Source organism: Lipomyces tetrasporus (genome assembly GCF_029532465.1).
Source record: "Lipomyces tetrasporus strain NRRL Y-64009 chromosome Unknown POJ06scaffold_5, whole genome shotgun sequence".
In the NCBI taxonomy this organism is placed as follows: Eukaryota; Fungi; Ascomycota; class Lipomycetes; order Lipomycetales; family Lipomycetaceae; genus Lipomyces; species Lipomyces tetrasporus.
This window is the reverse complement of record NW_026611600.1, coordinates 956,336-982,476: the sequence shown is the minus strand read 5'-3', so window position 1 is coordinate 982,476 and position 26,141 is coordinate 956,336. Positions and strand designations below refer to the sequence as shown.

Genomic DNA, 26,141 nt, shown 5'->3' with positions numbered 1-26,141 from the left:
AATCACCCGCGGTCTCTCAACATTGGCCTGCGCCATAATCCCATTTCTTGACATGAATCCGTCATTGCAGATAGAAAGACTTTCTAGCAAACAATTCAATTCAATCAACCCGAAGGTCCGATTGAATCGATTGACGGTTATCAACCGTGAGGACCAGTTGGATTGACCAATCGAAGACCTAGATTGAATTGATTGAATTGATGGCCAGTTGGATTGACTAATCGAGGGCCCCGATTGAATTGATTGAATTGAATTGACAATTGATACATCACTTAGTCAAACAGTGTAACAACCTCCACCTCGCCGTCCTCCGGCGGACTCACTGCCCCGGTATCGTCGCCCGATTCCTCGTTGAAGTCGTCCTTGACCGGGTCTGACCCTTCTTCACAATGATCCTTGGTGTCGAGGTCCCGAACGTCCATAACTATCGTGAATGACCCCGGCCTTCAACCACGACCGTACCGTCTGTGCTAACCCGATTGTTGTTGCTTCAAGCCGTGACCGTAAAGGCGTCACCATGAGGCCACTTGACGAGAAGAGCCTCTCGCATTCAGCCGACATGGGAGGGATAGATAAAATATCCACGGCCATTTGACAAAGACGAGGGTATTCTGACCTCTTGTTGTACCAGTATTCCAACGGGTCCTCCACATAAATATCCGTAGTAGCCGTCCTAAGCTGCCAACGCTCGTACTCGTCATCGGGGAGGTCCTTGGGCTCGTCGAGGTCCGGCATCAACGGTGGGCCCACAGTATCGGAATATTGATCGAATGGGCTCACGAATGAAGCTTTCAACTGCAACGGCCGGAAGGTAGTCAGTTGATTGCTGATCGGTCGCTTCTTGTAGCCAGAATCCCATAGTCGTTGGACCGCTGCCCTCGCGTCAGTAATCCACGATTCCCGCGTTGACCACTTCGTCTCAAAGTATCGCCACCTGTACCTCGGGTGGAGGGCAACGGCAGCGTAATAAGCCGGACAATTTTCTAGCCGTTGGTAGTACTTATCAAGTAGGTCCCAGGCACAGTTGACTGCAACCTGCCACTGAATTCTGTAGCTATTTTCGACCTCTTCTTTCTTGGCTTGGGTGGGCCGAAGATCCAAAGAGTGTGCCACACGCCGGCCAAGCCCCGGCCCGAGCGTCCAGAGGGCGGCCCGTCAATCCGTCAATTTCATCAATCAACCGGCCTCTTCGAATTGATTGATTGATTTACTAAAGTCGGCCCGATTGGGTTGATTGAATTGACGTCAATTCAATCAATCCGTCAATCCAGTTGAATTGTTTGCCAGCCTGTAGAAAGTGATGGACACTACTGAGCTTGAGGGAAATAAGCTTCGTTCGAAATGCGACTAACGTCACAAGGACAATAGACAGATAAATCCTCCCAAACCCACGATGGACCATGACATTTGTGATCAAGTTCAAGGTATATGAAGTGCGCGTTGTCAGGTCAAATACAATCGTGCACTGTTAGTGGACTGGCAGACCGGGCCGCCCTTCCATTGATTTCAAAAATTCTTTGTCTAGCTGTAGTTAGACAATTAGTATTTACGATTGAACTATACTACTCGGATTGATTATAAGCCGCTGATGAAGAGCGAAAGTTTCGGCGAAAATATACTAGTTATTTGAGAGGTGGCTCTACACATCTGCAGAGCAACAAGTAAATATGCATATGGCATCGTATGAAATACGTCATTTGTTTACTCGTGTTTCGACAGGATAATAGGATCAATTCGTAAGTTTTGCAATTTGATTCAGGATGAATTCCCCCGGCCCTTTGGGGCTATGGCCTACTCCACCTAATGGTGCTATTCGACAAAAAGAAAAGAGATCCACTTGCCGGTCAGTTCAGAACGTGAGCGCTCGCTTACGGCTTGTTGCCGCAGCAACGGAAATAAACATATGTGTAAACAAAAAGCCGCACTTGTTCCTCCCAGGTCCTGAGGTTGCCCCACCGACGGGAACAAAGAACTTTGTTCCAGTTGACCCTCTTGACATCACATCCATCATTCCCTCGCTCTACATAGACGCCCCGGTTACCTTTCGATTTACTCTTCTCAGACATATATTCGATTCTTCGGTAAAAGAATCTAGCAAATCTCCGGGGATTGAGACGAGTGACTCATAGACAATGTCCGCAGTAGCACAGTCACAGTCATCAGAGAACATATTAGCTCTGAAGATAGAGTCGACGACCGACACCGCCCCCGTCCCGCCATTGAGGTCGCCGAAAAGATCACCTGCGAGAGCGAGAGTTGGTAGTCCGCTGTCTGAAGTTCCGACCAATGACTCCAGACGGAATTCTCCGTCGACAGCTGACCACCAACGGTATCTCCAGCAGCAGCAGCAGCAGCAGCAGCAGCAGAGGAAGTTTGACCAAGAAGCGCAACAAAGTTCTACCGAGCGATTAGATCCGAAAAGTGCGGAACCTGAGATGAATATTCAGTTGTCGCCTACTACGCACTCTGTGATGTCGTTTTGGCATGACAAAGAGCGTGAAACCTCGAAGCATGCGAGTCGATCGAGATCACCTGCAATGGATGAAAGTCCAATCATCAACAGCCGTGTACGAAACAGTATTTTCCATCAACAGACAGGTTCCTTCCAACGGCAATTGCCGCCTTCGCCTGTGTTGCACTCATCGAAGCCGAACTATGCAGAATCGTTTGAGGCGGGAAGGGAAGAAGAACCAGCGTCCCCTGCAGCTGAGATGTCTGTGAGGCCGCACCATGTCGCGCTGGAAAAGCGATCCTCACTATTGTCGTCGTCTGGTTCTATTCGGTCAAAGAAGGTTACGTTTGAAATGGCGCCACCTCAGGTCCTAGAATTCGAATCTACGCAGGACCCGGCCCTTATGCCCGACGCTACGTCCGAAGACTCTGACGAAGATGAGGTTTCCGAGAATCCTGGCGAACTGGAGGGTCCAAAGTATGTCATTGCTAAGCCAGCATCGCCATTGATGAAGTTTGAGAGTGCATTCAGTTCTGGAGTCTACTTGCACCGTACGCCTAGTGGTAGTAGATCTCTTCCAAGGCCGTCGGCACATGCGTTCATTGCAAAGGGCAGACCTCTTCCGGCAGTTCCTACCAAGCAATCCAACCCTTCTGACACACATCAACACGTATCGTCAGAGCCGACCGATATGTGTCAATCTGCAACAAGTCTAGCTCGTCAGGATTCGTTGATGAGTAGAGTTTCAGAAACATCTTCATATGACGCTATGGATCTTGTTGACTCTTATACATTCGAGGATGTCAACATCGACAACGAACAAGCCCTTGATGCGTTTCAATGCGATTCGGAATGCGCTGCAGAGTATATTGAGCAGTCGCTAAACGATGATAATACCGTGGCTCAGTCTTCAGTTGGCACACTACCGACAAGCGAGGTGAAGAAAGAAATGGACACGGACACAGACGTGGACTCCAAACATGAAAATAATCAGCAGACCAAAGCGAATACTAGCGTTTCGGATCATTCTCCTGAGATGTCATCTCTCTGGGATGGCGAGACACCGGCTTCGTCAACTCAAGATGTCGCTGACGATGTCGCTGAGAGAGTTTCAAGCGGCTATGCGTCCATAGAACTTCCCCATTCATGCGTCCAGGAAGTTCAGTCTCAGGGAAGGCATCCGGAAGTACTGAGCTCGACTGGCATGCCGCTCAGCTCCACACACATAAGGACCGACTCGACAACATCGTTTAAATTAGAGCTATCGTTTGAAGAGGCGGAGAACGATTTTGGCTCGGGCCTAAACGACTATCTCAACTCGTCGTCATTCCTAGCGAACGGGTGGATGGATGATATTGATGACAATTCCGCAACCTTTATTGATGACAATTCCGCAACAGTTGGTCAGCAGCGACAGCACCATGTTCCAGCGCAAGACCAGACCATCAAGTCTTCATCAGGAGCGAAAACTCGTCCAAGCCTTACGCCTGCCGATGTCGCCCATATGGCGACCACGAGACGGAAAGTAAGCGGGGAACGGGCCGAACATAAATTTTTGGACTTGCCTGCTATTGTCGAAGATTTGCCGAAGCCTAGGGGCCAAAACCCACTTTTACTTGATTTGGACATGGATGATTTCTCGTTTGATAGTTTGAGTAAGGAGTTTGATAGGGTTATGGAGGTTCAAAGAGTACGTCTTCTTGTAAGTAACGTAATGGTCTTTATCAGATAGCTAATAAGCCAATAGAGAGGATATATGATGAGGCAAAACACGAAGATTGTGTACGCCTGTGCTGATCTTGATTTCAACGATACGTCTGCGAAGACTTACCAACCATGGATCGGACCTCGGTTACCTTCGAAAGACCAAACTTCGCCCGCTAACGTCACAGCCGAAAGTAACAGTATGCTTCTGACAGAAAAAGAACGCGAAAGGAAGGATGTCAATAAGAGAAAATCATCGACAATCCTGGATGATCGGAAGTTCGACCTTGTCAAGCCTTCGAAACAATCCTGCGAGACACAACCGACACTTCCGCTTGCGAGTAGTAACGGTCAGAGGGATCCAGTACCAGTCGTTGCTAAGCCAACCAGTTCAGAGGTTGATGATACCATTGATCCTGCCGACCGAGGTCGTTTATTTGTCAAGGTCCTTGCCCTTAAGGACTTAAAGCTGCCGTTGAATGATGGTAAGAAAGGCCTTGACTGTGTCATTGCCAATATGCTAACTTTATCAAAGATTCGTCTGCCTACTTCACTTTGACTCTTGATAATGGTATCCACTGCGTTACTACTGCCTACATGAATTTGACCAGAAACGCTCCTATCTATCAGGAATTTGAACTGTAAGTTGTCTAGATGGCTGACAGCATTCGGCTAATCGAATATAGGATCGTTGGATCGGACCTTGAGTTCATTCTCACCTTGAAAGCTAAGGTTAGTCGACCTGCCACTCCGGTTTCTCGTTCGCCATCTCCCAAGAAGAAAGAAAGCAGATTTGCAATCGATAAGCTCTTCAGCTCGCCCAAGCGTCGCACGCAAGTCGAAAGTGTGTCCCAACACAGTCCGCGGGCTCTTGACAACATTCTCGGCTCGGACGGTTCTTTCGCCAGATCGTATGTCTCGTTTTCTCAGATTGAGCGGGAGATCTATCGTACATCCAAGATTTTGGAAGTCCCATGCTACAACGAGTGGGCGACTGAGATTGACGCGAGCAGATCGAGAAAGGTGCAGCGGATGACAACTGCGCCTTATCCTATCGGTAAGATCGTGTTACAGTTACTGTATTATCCCAAGACGCACCGAAACCAAGAAATTCCGCGGAGCTTGAACGCATGCTTGCGGGAGTTGAAGAGTGTCGGAAATTGATTCGGAATAGTGAGACTATTATGAATGTGTGTATGCACCGGTGTTACGGGGTGATTGGATCAGGAGATATGGTCAAAGGGAACCTGTAACCGCCTCCGGTATCAAATTTTACGTAATCCAGGACGATATTTTGTATTGATATAATTGTGAATTTTGACTTTGTATATGCGGCTGATGCCGATCTCTGCCACGCTAGGCGTGAGTATGTTTGATTATAATCAATATTTCCTTCAAAATGTACATTCCGTGAATACAGTGGAATTTTCAATTGTCCAGAATCTCTTAATGCCCATGCGCCGCCAACGATAAATACATTCCACGAGTAATTCTCAACGAGATCAATTATCGTTGCCATTCTTCTTCGAAGACGAGCTCATTATTGGCGCGGACGTAATGATCTGTTTCACTTTCAATGTCTCATAAACGCTACTCCCAAGCCTAGCTTCTGCCCATGGAACAACAACTAGGTCTACTCGTTCTAACGCATTAAAAAGCATAGACGCGCTGGGACAATCGGGCCGGATGCCGAGTATACCCAGACCTGGAATACTTGTAGCCTGTGATAGCCGGGCGAGAGAGCCTCTGGGTAATTGGACGAGTCTAACGGGTATCGAACTCGATGCGCAGAGAATTGGGAAATGTGATAATAGTACCGCGGGAGTGATATCTGATCGAGAGACAAAAACCGCAGTAAGCGGATGCTTTGAAGTCTTCTTTGACGAAACCGCGGTGGTGGACTTGGTCGGAGCTATATATGATTGCTGTGCGAATATCCTTGAGACTTGCGCTTCGAGCGCAAATGTTGTGGGGTTGAACCCAAGCGTGAGGTAATTTAGCACGTCTGGTCGAGTGGGCTTCTGTAGTTGCTCTGCTGCATGAGAGGAACTTGTTGTGCTAGTAACTGTCTTTTTTTGTTGCTTGATCTTGGACTTCGTGCAGATGTATGTTCCGACCGGTTGTAACAAGCTATACATGTAATCTATTATTAGGATGAGGTTTAGCGGTATAGATAAGCGGAAGTACACCGTACCTGCAAAGTAGATCGACGAAGAGCTTGCCGTCGTCCGCTGAAACAGTAGGCCTACTTGCAAATTAGGGACCTGTTTGCACTCTTCGCCCAGAAGATTCAAATGCACAATTCAGGACTGAATATTACGCCGCTATACTTACCATAGAACCTTTACGTGCGGATTATCGAGAACAGGTCGAAATACTACCCGCCGCTTTTCGTCGGTGATGACGTCCGCCCCACCTTTCCGCTTATGGGATGGGGTTGCCGGAATTTGCGCTGACATTTTAGTATAACAATAGCAGTACAGAGCTAAATTAGAAATTCATGGGGATATCGGCAGCGTTGATCACGGATGCCGGTTTGCATTCGCTGCAATGACCGGAGAAGTTGGGAGCTTTGTGAGGTTCAAACTTTGTCGACCGACAGGACACCTGCCACGTAGGAGCCGCACAATCGTATCAAATCTCCGATTCTATACCGGGTAGGACTTATAATATTCAGCCTGATCGCTCGATATCACACCGAGGCCGTGTTCTTCGCTTCGTTTCGCGGTTGGGCAGCCTCGCACGCTGGCCAAGGAATTTTTGTGTCGGAAGAGACGTAGGAGGTGAGTGATCGGGTTCGGCGATGATTAAACTCGATCCGATAAATACGAGCCTCGAATCTGTGGTCACGGATGACGAGGAAGAAGATGGTACGTGCTCAAGCCGACAAGCGAGGCATGTCATGAACTTAAGCGGTTAACAAGAATCCCTGCAGCTGGAAGTCCGACATGGGCGCTAGGAGATATATTACAATCGCTCGAGGAACCCGACAAATCGCCATTGTTCTTAGTGTCGAAGGCAAATGAGTTGGTGCAATTGCTGCAGCGGAATCCCTTATTAAAGCATGAATTGGTTCTCTCGGTCTTTGGACGACGGTAGGTGTCGCTGCTCACGACAATAGAAGTTGTTTGTAGGACTCAGTGATTAATCGGCTTAGTGTGCAAATGCTGCTATTGCATCCTGCGAAAGAGGTTGTGGCAGCAGGATACCGAACCGCCCGGTACGCAATATCGAATCTTGAATCGTTGCAGACGATTATCAATCTCAGAACAGATGCATTGGTGGTAAAGTACGTTGCGTTAGCCAGATAATCTTCTTCGCAAAGACCGACTGACAAATGTACAATGTAGATCATTAGCTAAGGACTCGAAATTCAATGTTGAGAGAGAACAAGCGATCAAATTCATTAGAGCGTATTGTAGTGTCCCCGATGGTGTTACTCAACTCTCACTCGGCGTCGTATGTGCTCTCGTTGCGGTAGCAGAACATGCGGGAGATCGTCTACATGTTATCGCACTAGAAACGCTCTCCGAACTATGTAAGCCTGCAAATCAATGTGAAAGTTTGAACCAGATGATTAACGGCTTCGTTTAGTGCTATTTGACCCCTACAAAGTGTCCGCCGCGGGAGGAATCAGAACATTAGCTCAGACACTTGTAAACGGGCCGTATGAGTTAGCGGATAGCATTGTGACTGCATTCATGTATCTACTCGATAAGCCAGATACGCGGAAATATGTGTGGCCTGGGCAGGATTTGGATGTGGTGCTCTCGGCCTTTACGGAATTGCAAGAAAAGGATCATATCGACGAGCCAAAGATGAAGAGCTGTGCTCGCGTAATGTCCGTGCTACTAAAATCTTGGTCAGGTAGGTGGGCCTGTTACTACGTCGAAGGAATAGCAAAAACTGATGAGAACTCTTACGCAGGACTGTTATACATGTGCATGTACAACTTCAGGTCATTACGCTCGCTTGTTGAGTGCTTGCAAATGCCGCTCCCAGGCCTGCGGGTATGCGATTCAATTTACGCCATATGCATGGCTGGCCATGACTCACATTCCTGTAGGATATCATGATGGATCTGTTCTTTGATATTTTTCAAATAAAATCGCCTACATGGTCAGCACCATTCCTGGCTGGACGGAGACTAACGAGTAAGTGAATTATGAATATGCCACCGTTCTATATCGGGCTGACAGTTACTAGCATTCGTTGCCAACAGTATTGACGCTCCACCTAAAATATTCGAAAGCGCGATAAAGAGAAAAACTTTGACAGATCACTATGTATCCCTACTGTTAGCAATCTTCGTTGAGGCCGACCTCTTAGGGGTAAGCACTTCTGTATATCTATCACGTATAAGTTGCCTAATTTTGCTAGTTTCTTGCACGAATTATTGAAGAAAACATGGACGTGAGAAATTGCCGTAAGGCAACTCTTCTGCTAGGCGAAATAATTAGTCTGGCGGCGAAGATCTTGCCACAAAAATATGCCGTAAAAACACAAGTGCTTGGACCTCTATTCTCATCTGCGGCGAGATTTGAAACACTGGACCGATTTCCGGCGTCGTCTGCTATATTTCAAATCGATAAGATCACGAAGAATCTATATCGTTCCCTTCCGGATTTATCTTTACAGTTTCGGTAAGATATTAAAAAGTTATGTGTTCTTGGAGATATAACTGATTGCATTGTTGACAGTGGGGAGCCGCCTCGAGAGTCAAAGAGGTCCGAAATGAAAAAGTTGAAGCTAGGTCTACATCTCGATGACACGTACTTTCGTAGCCTGTTACTGGAAACGAATGTTCTCAGTACCAAGAACTACACCAAATGGAACTGGGATACATTAATAGAGCTGATGCAAGGTCCCCTTCTCAACCCGAAACGACTAGACGAAGCTATTCGCGCGACAAAGTTCATGAAACGACTTATGTCTTTTTACCGACCATTTAAATACCGTTTCTCAGAAATCCGACGGACGTCGGCCAGTCAGCGTTATGTTAAGGCTGGCAGCGTTTTGTTCAAGACCTTGCTCGCGAACCCGGAGGGTGTGAAGTATCTGATGGAAAACAAGCTATTAAGGCAAGTTGCTGAATGCCTGGCTCAACTGGATCCCATGAGTGGAATTACATCTGCTGAGCCTCTGTTCTCGAAGTATCGCCTGGAGACAACACTTAGTTATGGGTATTTTACTCTACTGGGAACTCTGAGTGGAGATCCGAATGGATTGACGTAAGTTCAAAAGGAATGCGAGCGGCCATATCTGCATGCTAATAGAGAGATAGAATGATTGAGCGATGGAGGATGTTCAATATGTTTTACCATTTAAGTGAGCTGAATACCAGAAAAGACTTGATCATGGCGCTTGTGTCGTCATTGGATTATCACCTCGAGGGCCACACACGCATCATCCTAGCCAAAGTTCTCGCGACGGGAGAGAAAGACGTCCGGATGTTTACAACGTCACACCTGGCAAAATTAATCGACTTTGAGGATATCAAAATGCGGAATTGGGCCATTGAGTTGTTGGTTGAGCAATTATACGACGTGGATCCGGATGTGTGCAAATTAGCGATGAAGGTTCTCGGTGACGCTTGTGAGGATGGTCCGACGCTAGATTATATCGTTAAGTGCCTCCCTGATTTGGAGCATTTGTCCGACATGACGGCACCTCTACTGTTGAGGTTTTTATCAACGTCAGAAGGTTTCAGGTTCCTGAGAGATCTCAACTACATTGAAAGTGAGATGGACGAGTGGTTTAATGTTAGTACATATTACGTGGTTATTAATTGTTCTATAACTGACGCAGCCTTAGCGTGGTAATGAAGCGTACGTACAGACGGTTGAGCTAGAGCTCGCGCGGACATTCATGATTGGCGATAAATTACGTCAGGTCAACCACTCCGCAACAGTTCCTCCTCATTTTTATAAAGAGTTGGTAAGAACCAAAGAGGGCATTGCTTTACTGCGACAGAAGGATCACGTTCGGGACTTTGCCGACTTCATTAAAAGGCATTCGAGGGAAGATCAAGATCCGGCAATTTTGCGAAAACTGAAAGGGTGCATTTGGGCTGTGGGCAATATTGGATCGTTGGAGTTCGGTGCGCCGCTTCTGGAGGAGACGAATATCGTTGAGATAATTGTAGATATTGCGAATAACTCGCAAGTTTGGAGTTTGAAAGGGTTCGTGACCGTCCTAACGTCCTACTACGATAGAATGATAGATGGCTGACAGGATCCTGCAGGACTGCCTTCTTTGCGCTTGGGTTGATTGCGTCTACTACTGAGGGCCTTGAGATAGCAGATGAATACCGATGGGAGACAGCTGTTTCAGTCATGGGCGAGCCAGTTGGATTGTGTCTTCCGGCTGATCTCAGTGAGTTCTTAATTGTATGTCCGACAACTCGCAATTAGCATCTGATCGATTATCTGATCCCGTTATAGGTACCGGAATGGAAAAGTGATAGTATTTTACGGCCCTCAAGACGCGGCGTTTATGTTGCGGACAATGACGCCCATCTAAAGCAGATTCTCATTGCCCAGACTGGTAAGTCTAGTCCGTCGTAGGATGGTCTTGACTTGTATTGGAATAGCGTGCATCGCTCTGTAAGACTAGGTTTAGCTGTATTGTAATTTCTAGGTCACATGGAGTTGTGGTTGTACGATAAGTCTATAGATGTATCATATAGGAGTTTAGTGCTGTCTGAAGGTTTACTCTAGATTAACCCCAAAAGGCTGTGTGGCCCCCTCCCGGGAGTAGGTTCGGCAATTGTGCCTGATCAGGGCCGTCAACAACCGAGAGTAATGAGGGTAAGGGTAAAGTTCTATTGTCTTGATAGGCTGCAAATTCCGCCTATGCAGGACCCCAAACCCAGCGGAATTGTACGGGATGTGCCATCCCGCGTTCCGCTTGCTACGCGTGCGTATAACAGGTACCGATGGGGCGGCTACCACTTCTGTTGCTTCAACACGGAAGCCCAAGAGTGCGCGACCTTAGTCTTTTCCTCCGCGCGAATAACATTCTCTCCCCAGCCTAAGACCGTTTGCAATCATGCTGTCGACTGTGCTCAAGTCGACTCGATTAGCCTCGACTGGTTCGAGAGCTATTACTCGTCCAATTGCTGTCCGCTCGCTGGCGACTGACGCTTCGAGCTTGATTTCTACTGTGCCAGAGGTTAGTTATCAGAAAAAAGCGCCGTCTATCACGCTGCCGCTAAATGGTGACGTTGAGTGTTGACGCTGTCCTATTAACATGGCGAGCAATATATTAATTGATTCAATTACAATTGGTCGACTCACGTTCGGTTGCTGGAATTTCAAGTCTAACGTTCTTTTCCAGGATGCCGACGCTCCTTTCACGATTAGACTCCATCCCGAGTCTTTTCAGACTTACCAAATAGAGAATCCTGACTTGGAGATGCAGGTTACCAAGAACGAACTGATTGCTTTGTACCGTGATATGGTGACTGTTCGGTACGTTCATGGGCCCTCGGTGTAGTTTGCGGACAGACGTAAGGCTAATGCGGGACCATAGTCGGCTGGAGACTGCTGCTGATGCTTTGTACAAGGCCAAGAAGATCAGGGGATTGTAAGTTGTAGATTTATTTTTGTATATAAGCGAATTGGTTGCTAATCCCAAATAGCTGGTAAGTCACAACTCCTGCAGCATTCATGTACGAAGGTTAGACAGATCTAATTAGCCTAGCCATTTGTCAATCGGTGAAGAGGCAATTGCTGTTGGTATCGAGCACGCTATTACTCGGGATGACCAAGTGATCACTGCCTACCGTTGCCACGGCTTCGCCTACATGCGCGGGGCTTCTATTAAGGCCATTCTCGCTGAATTGATGGGTCGCCGTGAAGGTGTTTCCTTCGGAAAGGGTATGTGACTCGATATTGTGCAGCTCAACATTGAGCTGATGACATATAGGTGGTTCTATGCACATGTTCGCTCCTAATTTCTTCGGTGGTAACGGAATTGTCGGTGCTCAGGTTCCAGTCGGCGCTGGTCTTGCCTTTGCCAAGCACTATCAGGGTCTTCCTCACACCACATTTGCCTTGTACGGTGATGGAGCTGCGAACCAGGGTCAAGTCTTCGAAGCTTATAACATGGCCAAGTTGTGGAAGCTTCCGTGCGTTTTTGCTTGCGAGAACAACAAGTATGGTATGGGTACGTCCGCAGCCAGAAGTTCCGCTCTGACTGAGTACCACGAGCGTGGTCAGTACATTCCTGGTATTAAGATCGATGGTATGGATGTCCTCGCTGTAAAGCAGGCGTCTGCCTTTGCTAAGAAGTTCACCACCGAGGGCAACGGTCCCCTCGTCCTCGAGTATTCTACCTACCGTTATGGCGGGCACTCCATGTCCGATCCTGGTACTACTTACAGAGTATGCTTGATTTGGGTTCCGCTTCTGGGATATCTGTGCTCTAGAGTTTGCTAACTCAATCTAGACTCGTGAGGAGATTCAACGCATGCGCTCTACCCAGGACCCTGTCACTGGCTTGAAGGATCGTCTTATTGGATGGGGTGTCCTTACTGAGGACGAGGTCAAGGCTATTGATAAGGATGTCCGTACCTCTGTTGATAAGGAGGTTAAGGAAGCCGAAGCCTCCCCGCCTCCAGATGCTTCAGCTACTCTTTTGTTCGAGGACGTTTATATCAGAGGGACTGAGCCACCAGTTTTGAGAGGAAGAATTCCCGAAGAGAATTTCGTTTTCGGCAAGTAAATGCGGTGACAGTGTCGCGATTAGTGGCCGGTCCGCTACGCTACATTAGCTGATTTGGTCGTTTACGCCGATGACGGTGCGCAATGTCGTGTAATATCATAGATAGAGGTTCATGCGTGGAGATGCAATAACATATCAAAGTTTGGATTCAGTAATTCCTTCTTGACCGTCTTGTCATTATGGCGTAATAACGTAATCACAGTGGGAAGCAAAATGTTCAGTAGAGTGATGTATTGCCCTCAAAAGCTAGACAGGGTTACCCGCTTGCGACCGCGTCGCGTCTCGAGCCTTCTGAAAATATTCTGTAGCCGTACCGATTAGCACCAAATTCAACAGCTGCGAATATCTATCTGTCAGACGCAAACAGTATCGCTGATTTATTGCCACAATGTCGGGACTGTCGTTGCCAAGTGCTCCTGGTACTCAGCTTTTCAAGCCAGGATACCAGACGTATCAGAGTGAAGACGGCGCCATCATTCGAAACATCAGTGCTTGTCGCGAGATCGCATCGATTGTGCGCACTTCGATTGGACCCTGTGGACGAAACAAGATAGTGATTAATCGTAAGTGGCTACTGCCTAGGTGGGATAAAAGTTTAGAAGAAAGCATCAGGTTGACTGGTGATCACATCCGTGTGAGAACAGGCGCTGCCGCTTGTCGACGTGGCCGGTTGTGCAGGACCGACCAATTGAGGATCTGGTAGAGTTCAGTCATTAACGATAGCTGTTGTAGATTTGCAGAAGGTTTTCTTGACCAGCGATGCTGCCACGATCTTGAGAGAGCTTGATGTCATTCACCCTGCCGCTAAGCTTATGGTCATGGCTAGTCAACAGCAGGAGACTGAAGTACGTATCTTATTCACAATCCTGCAGCGTCTTGCACCGACATCTAACTGCTAATTGCAGATGGGTGATGCTACAAATCTTGTCATTGTAATGGCTGGAGAGTTTTTGAATCAAGCGGAAGCTTTGATAAGGATGGGCTTGCACCCAGCAGATATCATCCAGGGGTATGAATTAGCGGAGAAATTTACCCAGAGTGAGCTTAAGGGGCTCTCTGTTGAAAAAGTAGAAGATTTGCTATCGCAAACGGAGCTTTTTAAGGCTATTCGACCATCAATCGCGTCTAAGCAGTATGGAAATGAGGACTTTTTGGCGGAACTCGTTGCTGAGGCTGTCTTGTCTGTGCTGCCGAAGAACCCTAGGAACTTTAACGTCGACAATGTTCGAGTCGTTAAGATTATGGGCAGCAGTTTGGATGCCAGTCGAGTAGTGAAGGGTATGGTATTCAACCGCGAGCCGGAAGGTTCCGTCAAGAAGATTGCTTCGAAGGCGAGAGTGGGTGTGTTCACTTGTCCAATCGACATAAGTCAAACAGAAACGAAGGGCACCGTTTTACTTCACAATGCGAAGGAGATGCTTAACTTTTCGAAGGATGAGGAAGCACATCTGGAATCGGTATGTTTTGTTGTATATCTTGCATTTTGAGTAACTATTGGGTCTAATATTTCTGAGTATAGTCCATAAAGGCGCTAGCCGATACTGGTATGAGAGTTTTGGTTGCTGGTGCCAATGTCGGCGAATTGGCCCTGAACTACTTGAATCGCTACGGTATTCTTGTTCTCAGAGTTCCTAGCAAGTTTGATCTACGGCGACTGTGCCGGGTTGTTGGCGCGACTCCTCTACCACGACTGGGTGCCCCAATGCCGGAGGAGATGGGCAAGGTTGACGTTGTCGAGACAATTGAGATTGGCGGCGACAGAGTTACTGTTGTCCGACAAGAGAATGAGGCGACTCGTACATCGACTATCGTTGTCCGAGGCGCGACTCAGGGCCTTTTGGACGATATAGAACGTGCCATCGATGACGGCGTCAATGTTGTTAAGGCTCTGACGAAGGACCCCAGACTTGTGCCAGGAGCCGGTGCTACAGAAATTGAGCTAGTTCAGCGGATTGTGCAGCATGGTGAGAAGACTCCTGGAATTCTCCAGCATGCGATCAAAAAATACGGCGAGGCATTCGAAATTGTTCCAAGAATACTGGCCGAGAATTCAGGCCTTGATGCCACAGAAGTTCTTGGAAGGCTGTATGCTTGTCACGGAAAGAAGGATGAGTGGAACACCGGCGTCGATGTTGATGTAAGTACAATATCTGCAATATGGGAACTATGTTGACTGGTATCTACAGGACAATGACGGAAGTGGCGTTCTGGATGCAAAGGAGCACGGCATCTTTGACGCACTGTCTGCAAAGAGCTGGGCAATTAAACTTGCCACTGACACAGTTAATACGATTCTCTCGGTCGACCAGATTGTTATGGCTAAGCGCGCAGGTGGACCAGCTATGCCCAAACAAGCCATGCCTGGCAACTGGGACGCTGATGACGACTAGATAGCACAACAAAATGCTAACGTTTATTGTATTGTGTTCGATATGTATGTGTATGGTCACATTTAAAGTTGGTTAGTATGTGTTAGAGCGGCATCGTGTAGTCTAAATCGCGTGTATATATGTTAATCATTACGTCTTCTGATTTTGCTCCTACCGGACGATATTGTAGAGTTCATATTAAATAGTGGCGGCTGCATCTCATATAATGTCTTTACGAATCAATTCTATGATTAAATCTTCTGTGATGAAGAGACGATATTAACTTGCTATATGCAACTGTCAAGTTCCTGCAACTCCCCTTAGCGCGCCGCACTGCCCCGCAGGAGTGTTCTCCGAAAGTGCAATTTGCCGCTTTCAAAACATCATTACGAATAAAGCCTTTTCTGCCACGTCGTAATAAGATTATGGAGCAATGGTCACGCCGAACAGCTCGATCGCGATCTCGGACCTGCTAACAGTCTCGGTACATTTGGGAGTCCTCCTAATGCGGTTGGTAGTTCTGACCCATTCACTGCGCCAGGGTTAAGGTGGGTGCTTCGTAACTGACCCGGATCAGTCTCACTATTCCACTGCAGCGCCGCCCTCATTTCTCGAAGTCGCGATAGCAACTAGTCTGCGTCTCGACATTCACAGCTCACCTCTCACAAACGGCTGCAATTGTGTTGTTTACTGTGGATGGTGAGAAACATTTTAAGACGTTACTGATTTAAGATATTTATTATACTGTGCGCGTGTGACATCGCTGTGGTCTTATCGTCCATATCTGGTAGCCGAATCGCATCGCAGATATGACTTTCCACTTGCGCGAATGGAGGCTGGCCACCTTCACCTTTCTCCTGGTTTTCTTGCAGCTAAGCGGAGTACATGCCAAGCGCTCGGGAACGCAGAACTCCACGTCTGTTCCAGTGTCGAACTTCCTCGATTCCATCCATAACGGTGCTCTATTGGGTAGTACGGCAGCCGATAATTGGTAAGTTGTCGTACGACTGCTTCATCTCGGAACACGGGCCAAATTCCTCGGTGTCATTGTTGTAGTATGTTATTCTAATGCTTTTCCTAGTTTCAACTGTTTGTTGCCGGCATATACCTGTACCCAGTACTCGGATTGCCGCCAATATGATGGCCGCTGTGAATGTCCTCCGGGCTTTGGAGGAGATGACTGTTCCGTGCCAGGTATGATGTTGATAGATGTATAGGCAATGTAATGGCTTACATCGGTTGTTAGTTTGTGGGTCTTTGGCTGGTGGCCGAGACCGAATGCCTAGAAGTGGCCACTCATGTGAGTGTGACGATGGCTGGGAAGGTTTGAATTGCAACGGTATGCGCCTAGGTCAATTAGTATTTGTGGCCATTACAAGTTAACATCCATGCAACAGTCTGTGCGAACGACGATGCCTGCAATGCTTTCATGCCTGATGGTACTGGTGGTGCTTGCTACACAGGCGGTATGGCCGTAAAGGAGAACTTCCAGATGTGCAACGTCACCAGTAAGTTCTTATTAGTTACTACGAGTACCAAATGCTAGCTAGAATTTAGTAGTAGCTAATATCGTACATAGACAGGAAGATTCTTGATATTCTCGAAGGGAAACTCCCTCAAGTTACATTCTCTTGTAACAGGACGTCCGAGTCTTGCAATTTCCAATGTAGGTTTTCACCGTACGGCTCTGTGAGCCTTATAGTAACAATCACTATATAGTTTGGATTGACGAGATCGAAAGCTTCTATTGCGGTTTGAATAATTGCGATTTCACCGCTGGTAAGTGTCGCTTGTGACCGGATACTATCTATCCCTGACACTTTGTAGAATCTACCGGCACCACCAACAAGACTTCCTATGAGTGCAAAGATATTGAATGTGCCTGTCTTCCGGACAGAATGCTGTGTGGCGAAGATGGTTCCATTGGTACGTTCGACTGGTCCTTAGCCTTCATCAATGCGCTAACAATATGCAGATATCACAGACTTTCTGAATGAAGCCATCACTGGGCCAGGAACATTCTCTTGCGATTCGGCTCGGGGATCTTGCGAGTTTTCAGAGCCGGCTATGGATGATTTGATCCAGTCGGTATTCGGAGACGAGACTATTACGCTCACTTGCAATAGCGGCGAATGTATGCATTATAGTGAGCTACCTGGCTATGAGATTCCGAAGAAGTCTTTGAACAAGAGGGTTCTGGTTTTAGGCATAATTGGCATAGTGATATTCATTGTATTGGTCAGTCTCGGCTTGTTTTATTTGGTCCGAAAGATGCAGGACCTGACGAATGGCGCCAATTTGCCTTCAGAAGATGAATCGTACAAGCTAATGAGTAGCCATACTCCGGCTACGTTGCTCTTCGACAATGTCACGTACACTGTGGGAAACAAGCGAGTACTTCATGGCGTTCAAGGCGTGGTTCGTCCAGGCGAAATAATGGCGGTAATGGGAGCATCTGGAGCCGGCAAAACCTCACTCCTGGACATCCTTGCACATAAGAACAAGGGCGGAGTCGTCGGCGGTGATATCTTGGTCAACGGATTCAAGGTCTCGGAAAGCCAGTTTAAGAGCATCTCGGGCTTTGTTGACCAAGAGGACGCTTTGATGCCTACTCTAACTGTGTATGAGACTATCTTGAATTCGGCGCTTCTTCGGCTGCCCAAGGCTATGTCTCGTAACGCGAAGCGACTACGAGTCCTTGAGACAATGAATGAGCTTGGAATTATGGGAATTAAAGACCAAGTTATTGGTTGGGAAGGTCACCGTGGTATCTCGGGCGGTGAAAAGAGACGCGTTGCGATCGCTTGCGAGCTTGTTACTAGCCCTTCTATTCTGTTTTTGGATGAGCCCACGTCTGGATTGGATTCATTCAATGCATATAATGTCGTTGAATGCTTGCAGTCGCTGGCTAGAGACTACAAACGGACAGTTATATTCACTATTCACCAGCCTAGATCCAATATTGTCGCCTTATTCGATAGATTGATTTTGCTTTCTCATGGGCAGCTAGTCTATTCTGGTCTCCACGACAATTGCCAGGAGTACTTTGATTCCATCGGATACGAATGCCCTAGCGGATTTAACTTGGCTGATTTTTTGATTGATCTCACAATGAAAGCCTCCAAGAGCTTGCATCCATCGAATGGCTATTCTACGCACCTGGCGGATAATTCTGAAGGGGACTTGGATTCGACTGCTGAAGTCGCTCACGAGGACGGTGAACTGATCCGACTTGAAACTAGATCGACCGACGACAATTCTACGACGACCCCGGGAAATGGCAACCATACCCAATATTCTAGCCACGAAGATCTTGTGTCCGACCTCGATGACATAGTCAGGAAGTACAAAGAATCTGGAATAGCGGAGCGAATTAAGACGGAGATCCAAGAGACTCTGGAAAGTGCGTCTGCACATTCAGATCGTCTGCCAGCATTCTTATATGGAGGACAGAAGATTGGCATCTTCGAACAATTTGTCATTCTTTCTGGACGAACATTCAAGAACTTGTACAGAGATCCGATGCTACTACTCACGCATTATATCATGGCTTTAGTTCTGGCGGGTACGTATATGTTTGTGAAGTCAGAGCCTTGATTTGTACTGATCCACTGTGTAGTCCTTTGCGGGTATTTGTATTATGACATTTCGAACGATATATCTGGTTTCCAGAACAGACTTGGTCTTTTCTTTTTCTTGCTTGCCCTTTTTGGATTCAGCACGTTGACATCACTTCATGTTTTTGCATCCGAACGACAGATTTTCGTTCGAGAACGGGCAAATGGCTTCTATGTTCCGATTTCTTACTTCGCTTCGAAAGTCGCGTTCGATATTATTCCTCTTCGTGTGTTCCCTCCCGTTATGCTGGGACTCATTATCTACCCACTAGTCGGATTGAACTTTGAGAACCACGGAATGCTCAAGTTTTTGCTAGTTTTGACTTTGTTCAATCTCGCTGCTGCCGCGATATGCTTGTGCATCGGCGTTATGATTAAGGATATAGGCGTGGCGAGTTTGATTGGCAGCTTGGTCATGCTTTTTAGCTTGCTCTTTGCAGGCCTTTTCCTCAACAAGGACTCAATCCCGAAGGGCGCACTGTGGATACAAAACCTTTCCATCTTTCACTATGCATTTGAGGCTATGGCAGTTAACGAGGTTCGATACTTGACTTTGATTGAATATAAGTATGGACTATCTATAGAGGTTCCCGGTGCCACAATTTTGAGCACATTTGGATTTAACACGACCGCGTACCGAAGTGACGCCACTGGTCTTGTCGTATTCTTCAGTAAGCATTCTGTAATGATTTTTCGAGGTTCAGACTCTAACCTTTGTCAATAGCAATATTCATTGTGTTCGCATATATAGGAATGCATTACATCTTGGTTGAGAGGAGGTAGATTCGGTCGACAAGAGTACGCGGCACACTGACCTTTACTATGGGTACGATTGATACATAAGTTTCAGCCAAATGCGGATTGAGACAGTCGTGTTGTAGGTCAGATGTCATGTAGTTATGATAGTGCCGCATTTTCGGTTAATTAATTAATCATCATCTCGGCGTAGATTTCAGCTGAGGCAATAATTTGATCTGGTTTCATTGGCAGTTGGTGATTTTTGTTACGTACGTGTTAGTTATTTTCATAGGATATACTTATTTGTGGGTGATACCTATTAATGTGGTATAATTGCCATTGTACTGCATAATAAGTGGTGTTTCATGGTTTGTGTAAATAATCGTTGAGTGTTTTGTTCCGGAGGTTTGCTTGTATTTGTCTTCAATAGTCTTTTCTGTGCCAATAATGTAACATGATAGAAATTGTGGAAGTGTATCAGAAATAAGTCGTCTCGTTCATAGTGTAAGTTGTCCACGGGTGCTGTGTGTCAACACAAATTGTTGCAATTTGGCGACAACGCAACCCAACTACGGTTTTATTTTCACAATCCACCTACACTACTGCCCCTTTCAGGCGCCCAAGTCCATATCATCAGCTACATCACTGACGATACTTCCGCTCTATTTCCACAAAATGGCTGGCCTCCATGGAGTCATCACGACCCAGTTCGGCGACGCATTGATCTCGGTTCTCAAGACCACAAAAGATTACCCCCAAGGAACTATCAGATGTGCCAAAGCTGTCGTTACGGTATTAAGAGATTTTTTGCGCAGAGACACCTGGGGGTCTTATCTTACTTGGTCATTTTTTCTGGGTTTGCTTGTAGTCGATGTAGCCATACTTGCGGCCAGTTTGACTACTTACATCTGTGTGGTTGTGGCAGTCAAGGCAGCCCTTAAAGGACAACAGCAAGACAAAATAAGAACGCCACCTCCACTTTATCGTCACCGCGGCAAGAGCTCAAGATTTTTGATGAATAACTCTGACGCGTTACATTTAGCCAAAGACATCGGAAGCACTGAGTCAATCGATCGAGCAAGGAGAGTACGGAAGGTCAACGGTCATTGGCGAGGTAACAAGGAGCAACTTCTCATCCGATCGTGACAAATTTCTTGAATTTGAATGGTTCTTTTGTGTAACTGTTCTGTCAGCCTTGTATTATAGAAGATTACTGCGACGCTAAACTGTGTGCCCGGCCTGCGAATTGCATTCTTGCATCAAGATGTACTAATTATCAAATAAATCAAGCCTGCTTCATAGCTCGCAGCCTGTGCATGAATAATTTTCCACCCGAGGGATACGATAGTTGAATTTGTGGCATGTGCAAATGAGTGTATAGCTTGGCAATACGACTTCTCTCGCTCCCACCATAATTGTACCACCTTGCAGATTGTGTCATAACTCTCTCGCATGTGTTGGTCGGAAATCTTGACAAGCTGACAATTGGGAATACAGACAGGCATGCCTCACAATTTTGCTCTGCTTTATTATATGTTATTGATATTTGGTGCAACAGACCTGATGGCAAATGATAGCAAATTCTAACTAAATGACCCCTTTAGACGTTATAGAGGTGTAACTTATGGTATTTGCAAACAATAATATCCACGCAGCCCTTGAACACTTATCTCTCACGCATATGGGGCGAGGGGCTACATCAGATCACCCGATTTTCTCAATATCTAAAGGTTAACTAGTTACTGTATTGCTGCAAGATCATGGTTTTGTACCCTAAACCGATGTTCATACCTTTGGTTACCCTTACCTTACGAGTGAATTTTCATGCCTCACACATCATCCTACGAATTCAAACCCAACGAATTTCATAGGGCGACCGTCACCCCTTTGATTTGCTCAAACGATTATAGACAGAGATGGTACACATGCCATAGAATTGTACGATGACATACGGCTAACGCTTCTGCAGGCACCCAGACGAAAATCCGCCTCGGCGGTCGTAGAGGCACGACAGGCGCTTCGAGCCCACAGCAACGCTCTCAAACTTGCCGCGGCAGAAGCGACGATAGCGTCATCAACATTACATACGTCGAAATCGAGGTCCCTTGGGCCACGGACTGGTGGTGGTATCACAAAATCGACGAAGAAGACGAAGGCTGTTGCGAAACGTGCGGGATTGCTGAAAAGGTTGAATGGTACGACGAGTACAGAGGACGACGCCACGGCCCGGGAGTTTTCAAAGAAGAGAAAAGGCTTAATGGTTCCTGCTTCTACGAGTGCAGTGACGAGGTTGAGTTCTACTGCGGAAGGCCCCAAGAGTCGGAGTTTGGATGATGTTAAGAATGTGTCAAAGTCTGCGCGTCGGCGGATTGTGAGAGCCAAGAAAGAAAAACTTGCTGGTAATGGGCTGAACGACTTATTGGATGCGCTGCCGAGTGACCCCGACAGGGAGAATTCTGCGGCCAATGATTCTATGAACATTGACGTGGGAACCAGTGCGCAAAAGTCTCAGGATCCGAGGCTTAGCGAAAGACGGGATAAGCCGGTTTCACAGAGAGCGCATGAGAAGATTCTGAGACAGGAGATAGATCGCTTTGGAAAGGTGATCGCGGTAAAGGACTTTCGGGAAAATCCATTCGCTGCACTGCGAGGTTTCATTCAACAGAGAATATAATCACGTCAGTTTTATATACCGCGAGGAAGACAGTCTTGCGGTGTTCGGTCTGCGCTCAATATGATGCTTTCGCTTGATTCAGAAGGAACACATCTAATTCTATGCCATGACAGCCCACCAAAAAAGCCCTGACCATTTAAACAACAAGTCAGAACAAAAGTCTGCATATTCATAGACATCTCCAAATCGTCACTCCAACAGTAACGTATTTTACAAAACGTATAGTCTAACAGGAACAAACTGTCTGACACGATTTAGAATTTCTGCTCGACATCTTCAAGAATCTGCGGCAGCGCGTAGCTGTCCATACCCTTGAAAATAATATCGTGCACAGCCGTGAAGAGAGGGAAGTCCTCTAACTTGTCCCGCCGTTCCAAAAACTCGTGCACCTCCTGGGCAGTCGTCACTCCCTGAGCCTTCTGCCCCTTTAACAACTCATCCTCAAGCTCGAAGATTGGTCGATTGCTCTTAATCATTGCCGCGCCAAGCTTGTGATTCCGTCCACCAGAGCAAGAAGTAATTACGTCAGCAACACCACATGATTCCTCGGTAAAAGTGGCGGCTTTGCATTCCGGGAAAAACTCGCGACCGAATTTGGTCATCTCCAGCAAACCTCGTCGAATGATTGCAGCCTTGGCATTGTCGCCCCATTCCATACCGTCTACAAATCCCGACGCCAAAGCTACAATGTTCTTTAAAGCCCCACAGAGAGAAACACCGGCAACATCATCGACGACATTAACGTGGAAGTATGGTCTGTGGAACAGCGCTCTTACGACGCGCGCATCAATGGTGTCGTTTGGGTTGGGAACTTTGTATGCGATAGTGGTCTCGGAAAATTTCTCCTGAGCAACCTCAGGAGCAAGGTTGGCGCCCGACAATGCACCACAGTATATGCCAAGTTCCTTAGAGATGTAGTTCGCGATGATGGTGATGCCGTCGCCGGAAACCTCGACACCCTTGATACAAGAGACAGCTCTGACGGTGGGCGGCACTTTACCCTTCAACTGGCTGCATATCCGTGGAAGGAACTGATGAGGCACGTTGAAGACCAAAAGGTCGGCATCTTTGACCGCGTCCAAAAGATCTGGCACTGCAACGACGTTAGATGGAAGTTTGATCCCTGGCAGATACTTGACGTTCTCGTGCTGAGTGTTGATAATTTCGGTGAGCTTTTTGCCACCTACAAGCTCCTCGAAGACCCACATGCGAACGTCGGTATCGAATATTTCGCTATTCTCAGCCGTATTCTCGGCCACTATTTTCGCAATAGCACTGCCCCTATGGAGACGGTCTATAGTCAGCATTACGGCAATATCGAATTGACAAGAAAGACACTCACCAATTGCCAGAACCTATGACTGATACTTTGTGGATAGGCATTTTCGTTTTGAAAGTCATGTCGGACACAGAGGATGTCGCGGAGATCGTAAACGAGTAAGAGAGGCTGGGGATCGGAAACGGGGTCAGCTGCGGCGTAAGCGGCTTGAGATGTGCACGTAATAATTGGGAAATGCCGCGGATAGCAGAGGTACCACGCATGAAATGCCGGAAGGGTAAATATATATATTTAGGACCAAAAGATATGGCCGGCACACAGCGAACGACTGTTCAGTCTACACGTTGCGGTAGCGAGAACTGGCACGGAAGCAAACTGTGCGGGCCGATCCCAGATTACTTAGCGACGCCCGAGACAGACTGTTGAGCTGTTGGCGCGGGCGCACAACCGCGGTGCGGCGCTGGCCATGTGCCCTAAAACGGGGCCGACCCGACGGCGCTCGTGCCTGGTTTCTCTACAAGCGGAGTCGATCTGACAATTGTCGTTCGCTCGCTCTGCAAGACCATTTATTGACTTAAATACGAATACGGCATATCCACTATAAGCGCCTGCGAATGTGAATCCAAAAAGGAACGCATGTGAGTGGTTTGGCAGTTTGCAGACTCTACATCGGCTGCTCGGCACGGAGATCATGAGTCGCGTGTCTCCTCTTGCCTCGACTTTGAGTGAAGTCGTGTATGCAGATCGTAGTATTATCGGTCATATGTTTCGATAGGACAGAGTTACGGGAAGTGACGATACGGACGATAATTGATCAAGGCGCTAATGCGGAGGCGGGTCTGTGAACTGTTATTAAATGCTAAATGGCTGGTTTTCTTTGTTACTATTCCGCTAGAGGTCTTGCCAGAAGTTGTTTACTCCTCGTGCTGCTTTGGAGTGGATTAATACCTAATTTTCTCGTACATACCCCGCGAAACAGATATAGCCATTTTCGCTGCGTTTGCTCGGGCAGTGATGTAGGGTTCTGTCGCTAACCATTCGTAGACTTAGTGCGAAAAGTGTTAACGTCACTGCCCTACTTGAGACTTACCTCTACATTAGACATATCATCGGCTGCACACTCACGTACATACTCCAGTTATCACAATGCGCGGCTCGCTGCTATACCACGGCGTTCTCAGTGCCATTGGGCTGCTGGGGATCTGCGGGCCCGCTGTCTGCGTGGATCAGCCGGATCCCACGCTCTCCCTCGGTTCTCCAATATCACGAGATAAAAGCACAATTCCAGGTAGCTGCTGGTTCTCTGGTTGGCTGCAACTGTTGACTGACAATAACAGAATGGGACAAACTCGGCACGGTTACAGTCGAAGTCGATCGAGTATTCCTTACAGCTCCCGGAGAGAAAGGACAGACAGGCGCCATTTGGACACGCAACGCCAATTCATACACAACGTGGGTCACTGAATTGACTTTCCGGGCATCTGGTGGAGAACGACCAGGAGGTGGTTTGGCAATATGGTATACGGCGCAGAAGGAACAGGGTCCGATCTACGGATCGAGAGATTTGTGGGACGGACTAGGCATTTTCATCGATTCGATGGGCGGTCAAGGCAACGTCCGTGGCCATCTGAACGACGGAACAATTAACTACGCCACGCTGCCGGAGCCACAGAGCCAGGCATTTGCACAGTGTCCGCTGCGGTACAGAAATACTGGTTCGATGGTCTCCGTGAGGCTCAGTGTAGGACCGCGTGAACTGCAGGTACGTCGACGTCTGAGGTTGACGTGATAAACTAGATGTTGATCGGACCGACAGATTGAAGTAGACGGCCGCATGTGTTTTGAAACTAATAAGATTGCTTTGCCGCATAATTTCTATCTCGGTGTATCAGCAGCATCATACGATAACCCGGATAGTTTCGAGGTTTTCAGTTTCAAGACTACTGGATCTGGTGTTGCCCCGGTGATCCAGACTTCGAAGCAGACAATAAGACAAGACCAGCCTTCAGCACGACAGCAACGCCCAGATCAACATCAGCAGCCGTACATTGTTAACGACGAGACAGTCAAGGAACTGGTGAGTGTCTCTACAAACTATAAATTTTCAGGCTAACCTTAATTTCAGTCTGATCGTCTGGTAGCCCTTGAGAAGGCAGCCGAATCAACTGTGGAAAAGGTTAACTCTCTGCGCGAAGAGATAGAGTCATTGCATAGTCTAAAGCCGCTGCTAGAGCGTCTGGACCAGAGACTTGGCCGAATTGAGTCGACCGTGAGTAAAACAGAGGCTCAGTTCCATGGGGCGACGGCAAACATGCATGAGAGTACAAAGCAGAACATTGCCGCAGAAATTACAAGATTAACAGAGAAATTAGACGCTGTCGACCATGTTATCCGCGAACATACATCCTCCCTGGTTGGTACAATACCAGACACTATCCATGAGGCTATCACGAAGGGTGGACCCAGTGTCTGGGCAGCTGTCTTTGTCCTTATAGCCATACAGGGCGGAATAGCGGGGGCGTATCTCTTTTACAGGAAGCGACGGGCTGACTATCATCCGAAATACCTATAGCCTTTATTG

At 47.3% G+C, this 26,141-nt stretch overlaps 10 protein-coding genes across 10 annotated transcripts; 8 read left to right on the top strand and 2 right to left on the bottom strand.

Moving 5' to 3' along the window:
- Positions 1-1,989: 1,989 nt before the first annotated feature.
- Positions 1,990-5,489, top strand: POJ06DRAFT_106292 (cell division protein anillin-domain-containing protein). The gene is made up of 4 exons (XM_056183989.1): positions 1,990-4,142; positions 4,200-4,641; positions 4,692-4,797; positions 4,843-5,489. The coding sequence occupies exons 1-4, from the start codon at positions 2,133-2,135 to the stop codon at positions 5,318-5,320; spliced, it is 3,036 nt and encodes a 1,011-aa protein (XP_056043986.1). The 5' UTR covers positions 1,990-2,132; the 3' UTR covers positions 5,321-5,489.
- A 169-nt stretch (positions 5,490-5,658) lies between these two features.
- Positions 5,659-6,615, bottom strand: POJ06DRAFT_268123 (uncharacterized protein; the record flags this gene model as incomplete). The annotated part of the gene is made up of 3 exons (XM_056189293.1): positions 5,659-6,286; positions 6,351-6,401; positions 6,491-6,615. The coding sequence occupies 3 exons, from the start codon at positions 6,613-6,615 to the stop codon at positions 5,659-5,661; spliced, it is 804 nt and encodes a 267-aa protein (XP_056043985.1).
- Positions 6,616-6,807: 192 nt separating this feature from the next.
- Positions 6,808-10,861, top strand: POJ06DRAFT_252984 (Rapamycin-insensitive companion of mTOR, N-term-domain-containing protein). The gene is made up of 14 exons (XM_056187584.1): positions 6,808-7,026; positions 7,092-7,251; positions 7,314-7,445; positions 7,507-7,694; positions 7,751-8,023; positions 8,084-8,166; positions 8,223-8,310; positions 8,363-8,487; positions 8,537-8,799; positions 8,857-9,387; positions 9,441-9,918; positions 9,971-10,338; positions 10,401-10,545; positions 10,600-10,861. The coding sequence occupies exons 1-14, from the start codon at positions 6,960-6,962 to the stop codon at positions 10,720-10,722; spliced, it is 3,024 nt and encodes a 1,007-aa protein (XP_056043984.1). The 5' UTR covers positions 6,808-6,959; the 3' UTR covers positions 10,723-10,861.
- Positions 10,862-11,132: 271 nt separating this feature from the next.
- Positions 11,133-13,109, top strand: POJ06DRAFT_252982 (dehydrogenase E1 component-domain-containing protein). The gene is made up of 7 exons (XM_056187583.1): positions 11,133-11,329; positions 11,495-11,628; positions 11,690-11,743; positions 11,785-11,786; positions 11,860-12,036; positions 12,086-12,543; positions 12,608-13,109. Exons 1-7 carry the CDS (start codon positions 11,207-11,209, stop codon positions 12,881-12,883), a joined length of 1,224 nt encoding a protein of 407 aa, XP_056043983.1. The 5' UTR covers positions 11,133-11,206; the 3' UTR covers positions 12,884-13,109.
- Positions 13,110-13,185: 76 nt separating this feature from the next.
- Positions 13,186-15,542, top strand: POJ06DRAFT_252971 (chaperonin Cpn60/TCP-1 family). The gene is made up of 5 exons (XM_056187582.1): positions 13,186-13,446; positions 13,616-13,728; positions 13,789-14,340; positions 14,403-15,020; positions 15,070-15,542. Exons 1-5 carry the CDS (start codon positions 13,272-13,274, stop codon positions 15,271-15,273), a joined length of 1,662 nt encoding a protein of 553 aa, XP_056043982.1. The 5' UTR covers positions 13,186-13,271; the 3' UTR covers positions 15,274-15,542.
- Positions 15,543-15,879: 337 nt separating this feature from the next.
- Positions 15,880-20,128, top strand: POJ06DRAFT_106161 (uncharacterized protein). Its single transcript, XM_056183987.1, has 10 exons — positions 15,880-16,243; positions 16,334-16,446; positions 16,499-16,591; positions 16,650-16,760; positions 16,832-16,918; positions 16,972-17,031; positions 17,080-17,178; positions 17,228-18,817; positions 18,872-19,540; positions 19,594-20,128. The coding sequence occupies exons 1-10, from the start codon at positions 16,062-16,064 to the stop codon at positions 19,650-19,652; spliced, it is 3,063 nt and encodes a 1,020-aa protein (XP_056043981.1). The 5' UTR covers positions 15,880-16,061; the 3' UTR covers positions 19,653-20,128.
- Positions 20,127-20,903, top strand: POJ06DRAFT_106162 (uncharacterized protein). Its single transcript, XM_056183988.1, has one exon. It carries the CDS (start codon positions 20,283-20,285, stop codon positions 20,751-20,753), a length of 471 nt encoding a protein of 156 aa, XP_056043980.1. The 5' UTR covers positions 20,127-20,282; the 3' UTR covers positions 20,754-20,903.
- Positions 20,904-21,523: 620 nt separating this feature from the next.
- On the top strand, positions 21,524-22,281 carry POJ06DRAFT_268117 (ribosome biogenesis protein SLX9-domain-containing protein; the record flags this gene model as incomplete). The annotated part of the gene is made up of 2 exons (XM_056189292.1): positions 21,524-21,526; positions 21,577-22,281. 2 exons carry the CDS (start codon positions 21,524-21,526, stop codon positions 22,279-22,281), a joined length of 708 nt encoding a protein of 235 aa, XP_056043979.1.
- Positions 22,282-22,535: 254 nt separating this feature from the next.
- Positions 22,536-23,664, bottom strand: POJ06DRAFT_196748 (NAD-dependent glycerol-3-phosphate dehydrogenase N-terminus-domain-containing protein; the record flags this gene model as incomplete). Its single annotated transcript, XM_056185046.1, has 2 exons — positions 22,536-23,562; positions 23,624-23,664. 2 exons carry the CDS (start codon positions 23,662-23,664, stop codon positions 22,536-22,538), a joined length of 1,068 nt encoding a protein of 355 aa, XP_056043978.1.
- A 1,042-nt stretch (positions 23,665-24,706) lies between these two features.
- Positions 24,707-26,132, top strand: POJ06DRAFT_196742 (concanavalin A-like lectin/glucanase domain-containing protein; the record flags this gene model as incomplete). The annotated part of the gene is made up of 4 exons (XM_056185045.1): positions 24,707-24,848; positions 24,898-25,322; positions 25,377-25,643; positions 25,686-26,132. The coding sequence occupies 4 exons, from the start codon at positions 24,707-24,709 to the stop codon at positions 26,130-26,132; spliced, it is 1,281 nt and encodes a 426-aa protein (XP_056043977.1).
- Between the last annotated feature and the right edge of the window lie 9 nt (positions 26,133-26,141).

What these genes read in the sequence shown, in the direction of transcription:
- POJ06DRAFT_106161 (XM_056183987.1), top strand. Translation starts at nt 16,062, where the DNA reads ATGACTTTCCACTTGCGCGAATGGAGGCTGGCCACCTTCACCTTTCTC. An exon ending in AGTACGGCAGCCGATAATTG is followed by an intron (nt 16,244 to 16,333) that starts GTAAGTTGTCGT and finishes TGCTTTTCCTAG; the next exon opens with TTTCAACTGTTTGTTGCCGG. An exon ending in GGAAGGTTTGAATTGCAACG is followed by an intron (nt 16,592 to 16,649) that starts GTATGCGCCTAG and finishes TCCATGCAACAG; the next exon opens with TCTGTGCGAACGACGATGCC.
- POJ06DRAFT_252971 (XM_056187582.1), top strand. Translation starts at nt 13,272, where the DNA reads ATGTCGGGACTGTCGTTGCCAAGTGCTCCTGGTACTCAGCTTTTCAAG. An exon ending in AAACAAGATAGTGATTAATC is followed by an intron (nt 13,447 to 13,615) that starts GTAAGTGGCTAC and finishes TAGCTGTTGTAG; the next exon opens with ATTTGCAGAAGGTTTTCTTG. An exon ending in ACACCGGCGTCGATGTTGAT is followed by an intron (nt 15,021 to 15,069) that starts GTAAGTACAATA and finishes TGGTATCTACAG; the next exon opens with GACAATGACGGAAGTGGCGT.
- POJ06DRAFT_252982 (XM_056187583.1), top strand. Translation starts at nt 11,207, where the DNA reads ATGCTGTCGACTGTGCTCAAGTCGACTCGATTAGCCTCGACTGGTTCG. An exon ending in CGTGATATGGTGACTGTTCG is followed by an intron (nt 11,629 to 11,689) that starts GTACGTTCATGG and finishes GCGGGACCATAG; the next exon opens with TCGGCTGGAGACTGCTGCTG. An exon ending in ATCCTGGTACTACTTACAGA is followed by an intron (nt 12,544 to 12,607) that starts GTATGCTTGATT and finishes AACTCAATCTAG; the next exon opens with ACTCGTGAGGAGATTCAACG.
- POJ06DRAFT_106292 (XM_056183989.1), top strand. Translation starts at nt 2,133, where the DNA reads ATGTCCGCAGTAGCACAGTCACAGTCATCAGAGAACATATTAGCTCTG. An exon ending in AAAGCTGCCGTTGAATGATG is followed by an intron (nt 4,642 to 4,691) that starts GTAAGAAAGGCC and finishes ACTTTATCAAAG; the next exon opens with ATTCGTCTGCCTACTTCACT. An exon ending in ATCTATCAGGAATTTGAACT is followed by an intron (nt 4,798 to 4,842) that starts GTAAGTTGTCTA and finishes AATCGAATATAG; the next exon opens with GATCGTTGGATCGGACCTTG.
- POJ06DRAFT_252984 (XM_056187584.1), top strand. Translation starts at nt 6,960, where the DNA reads ATGATTAAACTCGATCCGATAAATACGAGCCTCGAATCTGTGGTCACG. An exon ending in GATTTATCTTTACAGTTTCG is followed by an intron (nt 8,800 to 8,856) that starts GTAAGATATTAA and finishes CATTGTTGACAG; the next exon opens with TGGGGAGCCGCCTCGAGAGT. An exon ending in AGATGGACGAGTGGTTTAAT is followed by an intron (nt 9,919 to 9,970) that starts GTTAGTACATAT and finishes ACGCAGCCTTAG; the next exon opens with CGTGGTAATGAAGCGTACGT.
- POJ06DRAFT_106162 (XM_056183988.1), top strand. Translation starts at nt 20,283, where the DNA reads ATGGCTGGCCTCCATGGAGTCATCACGACCCAGTTCGGCGACGCATTG.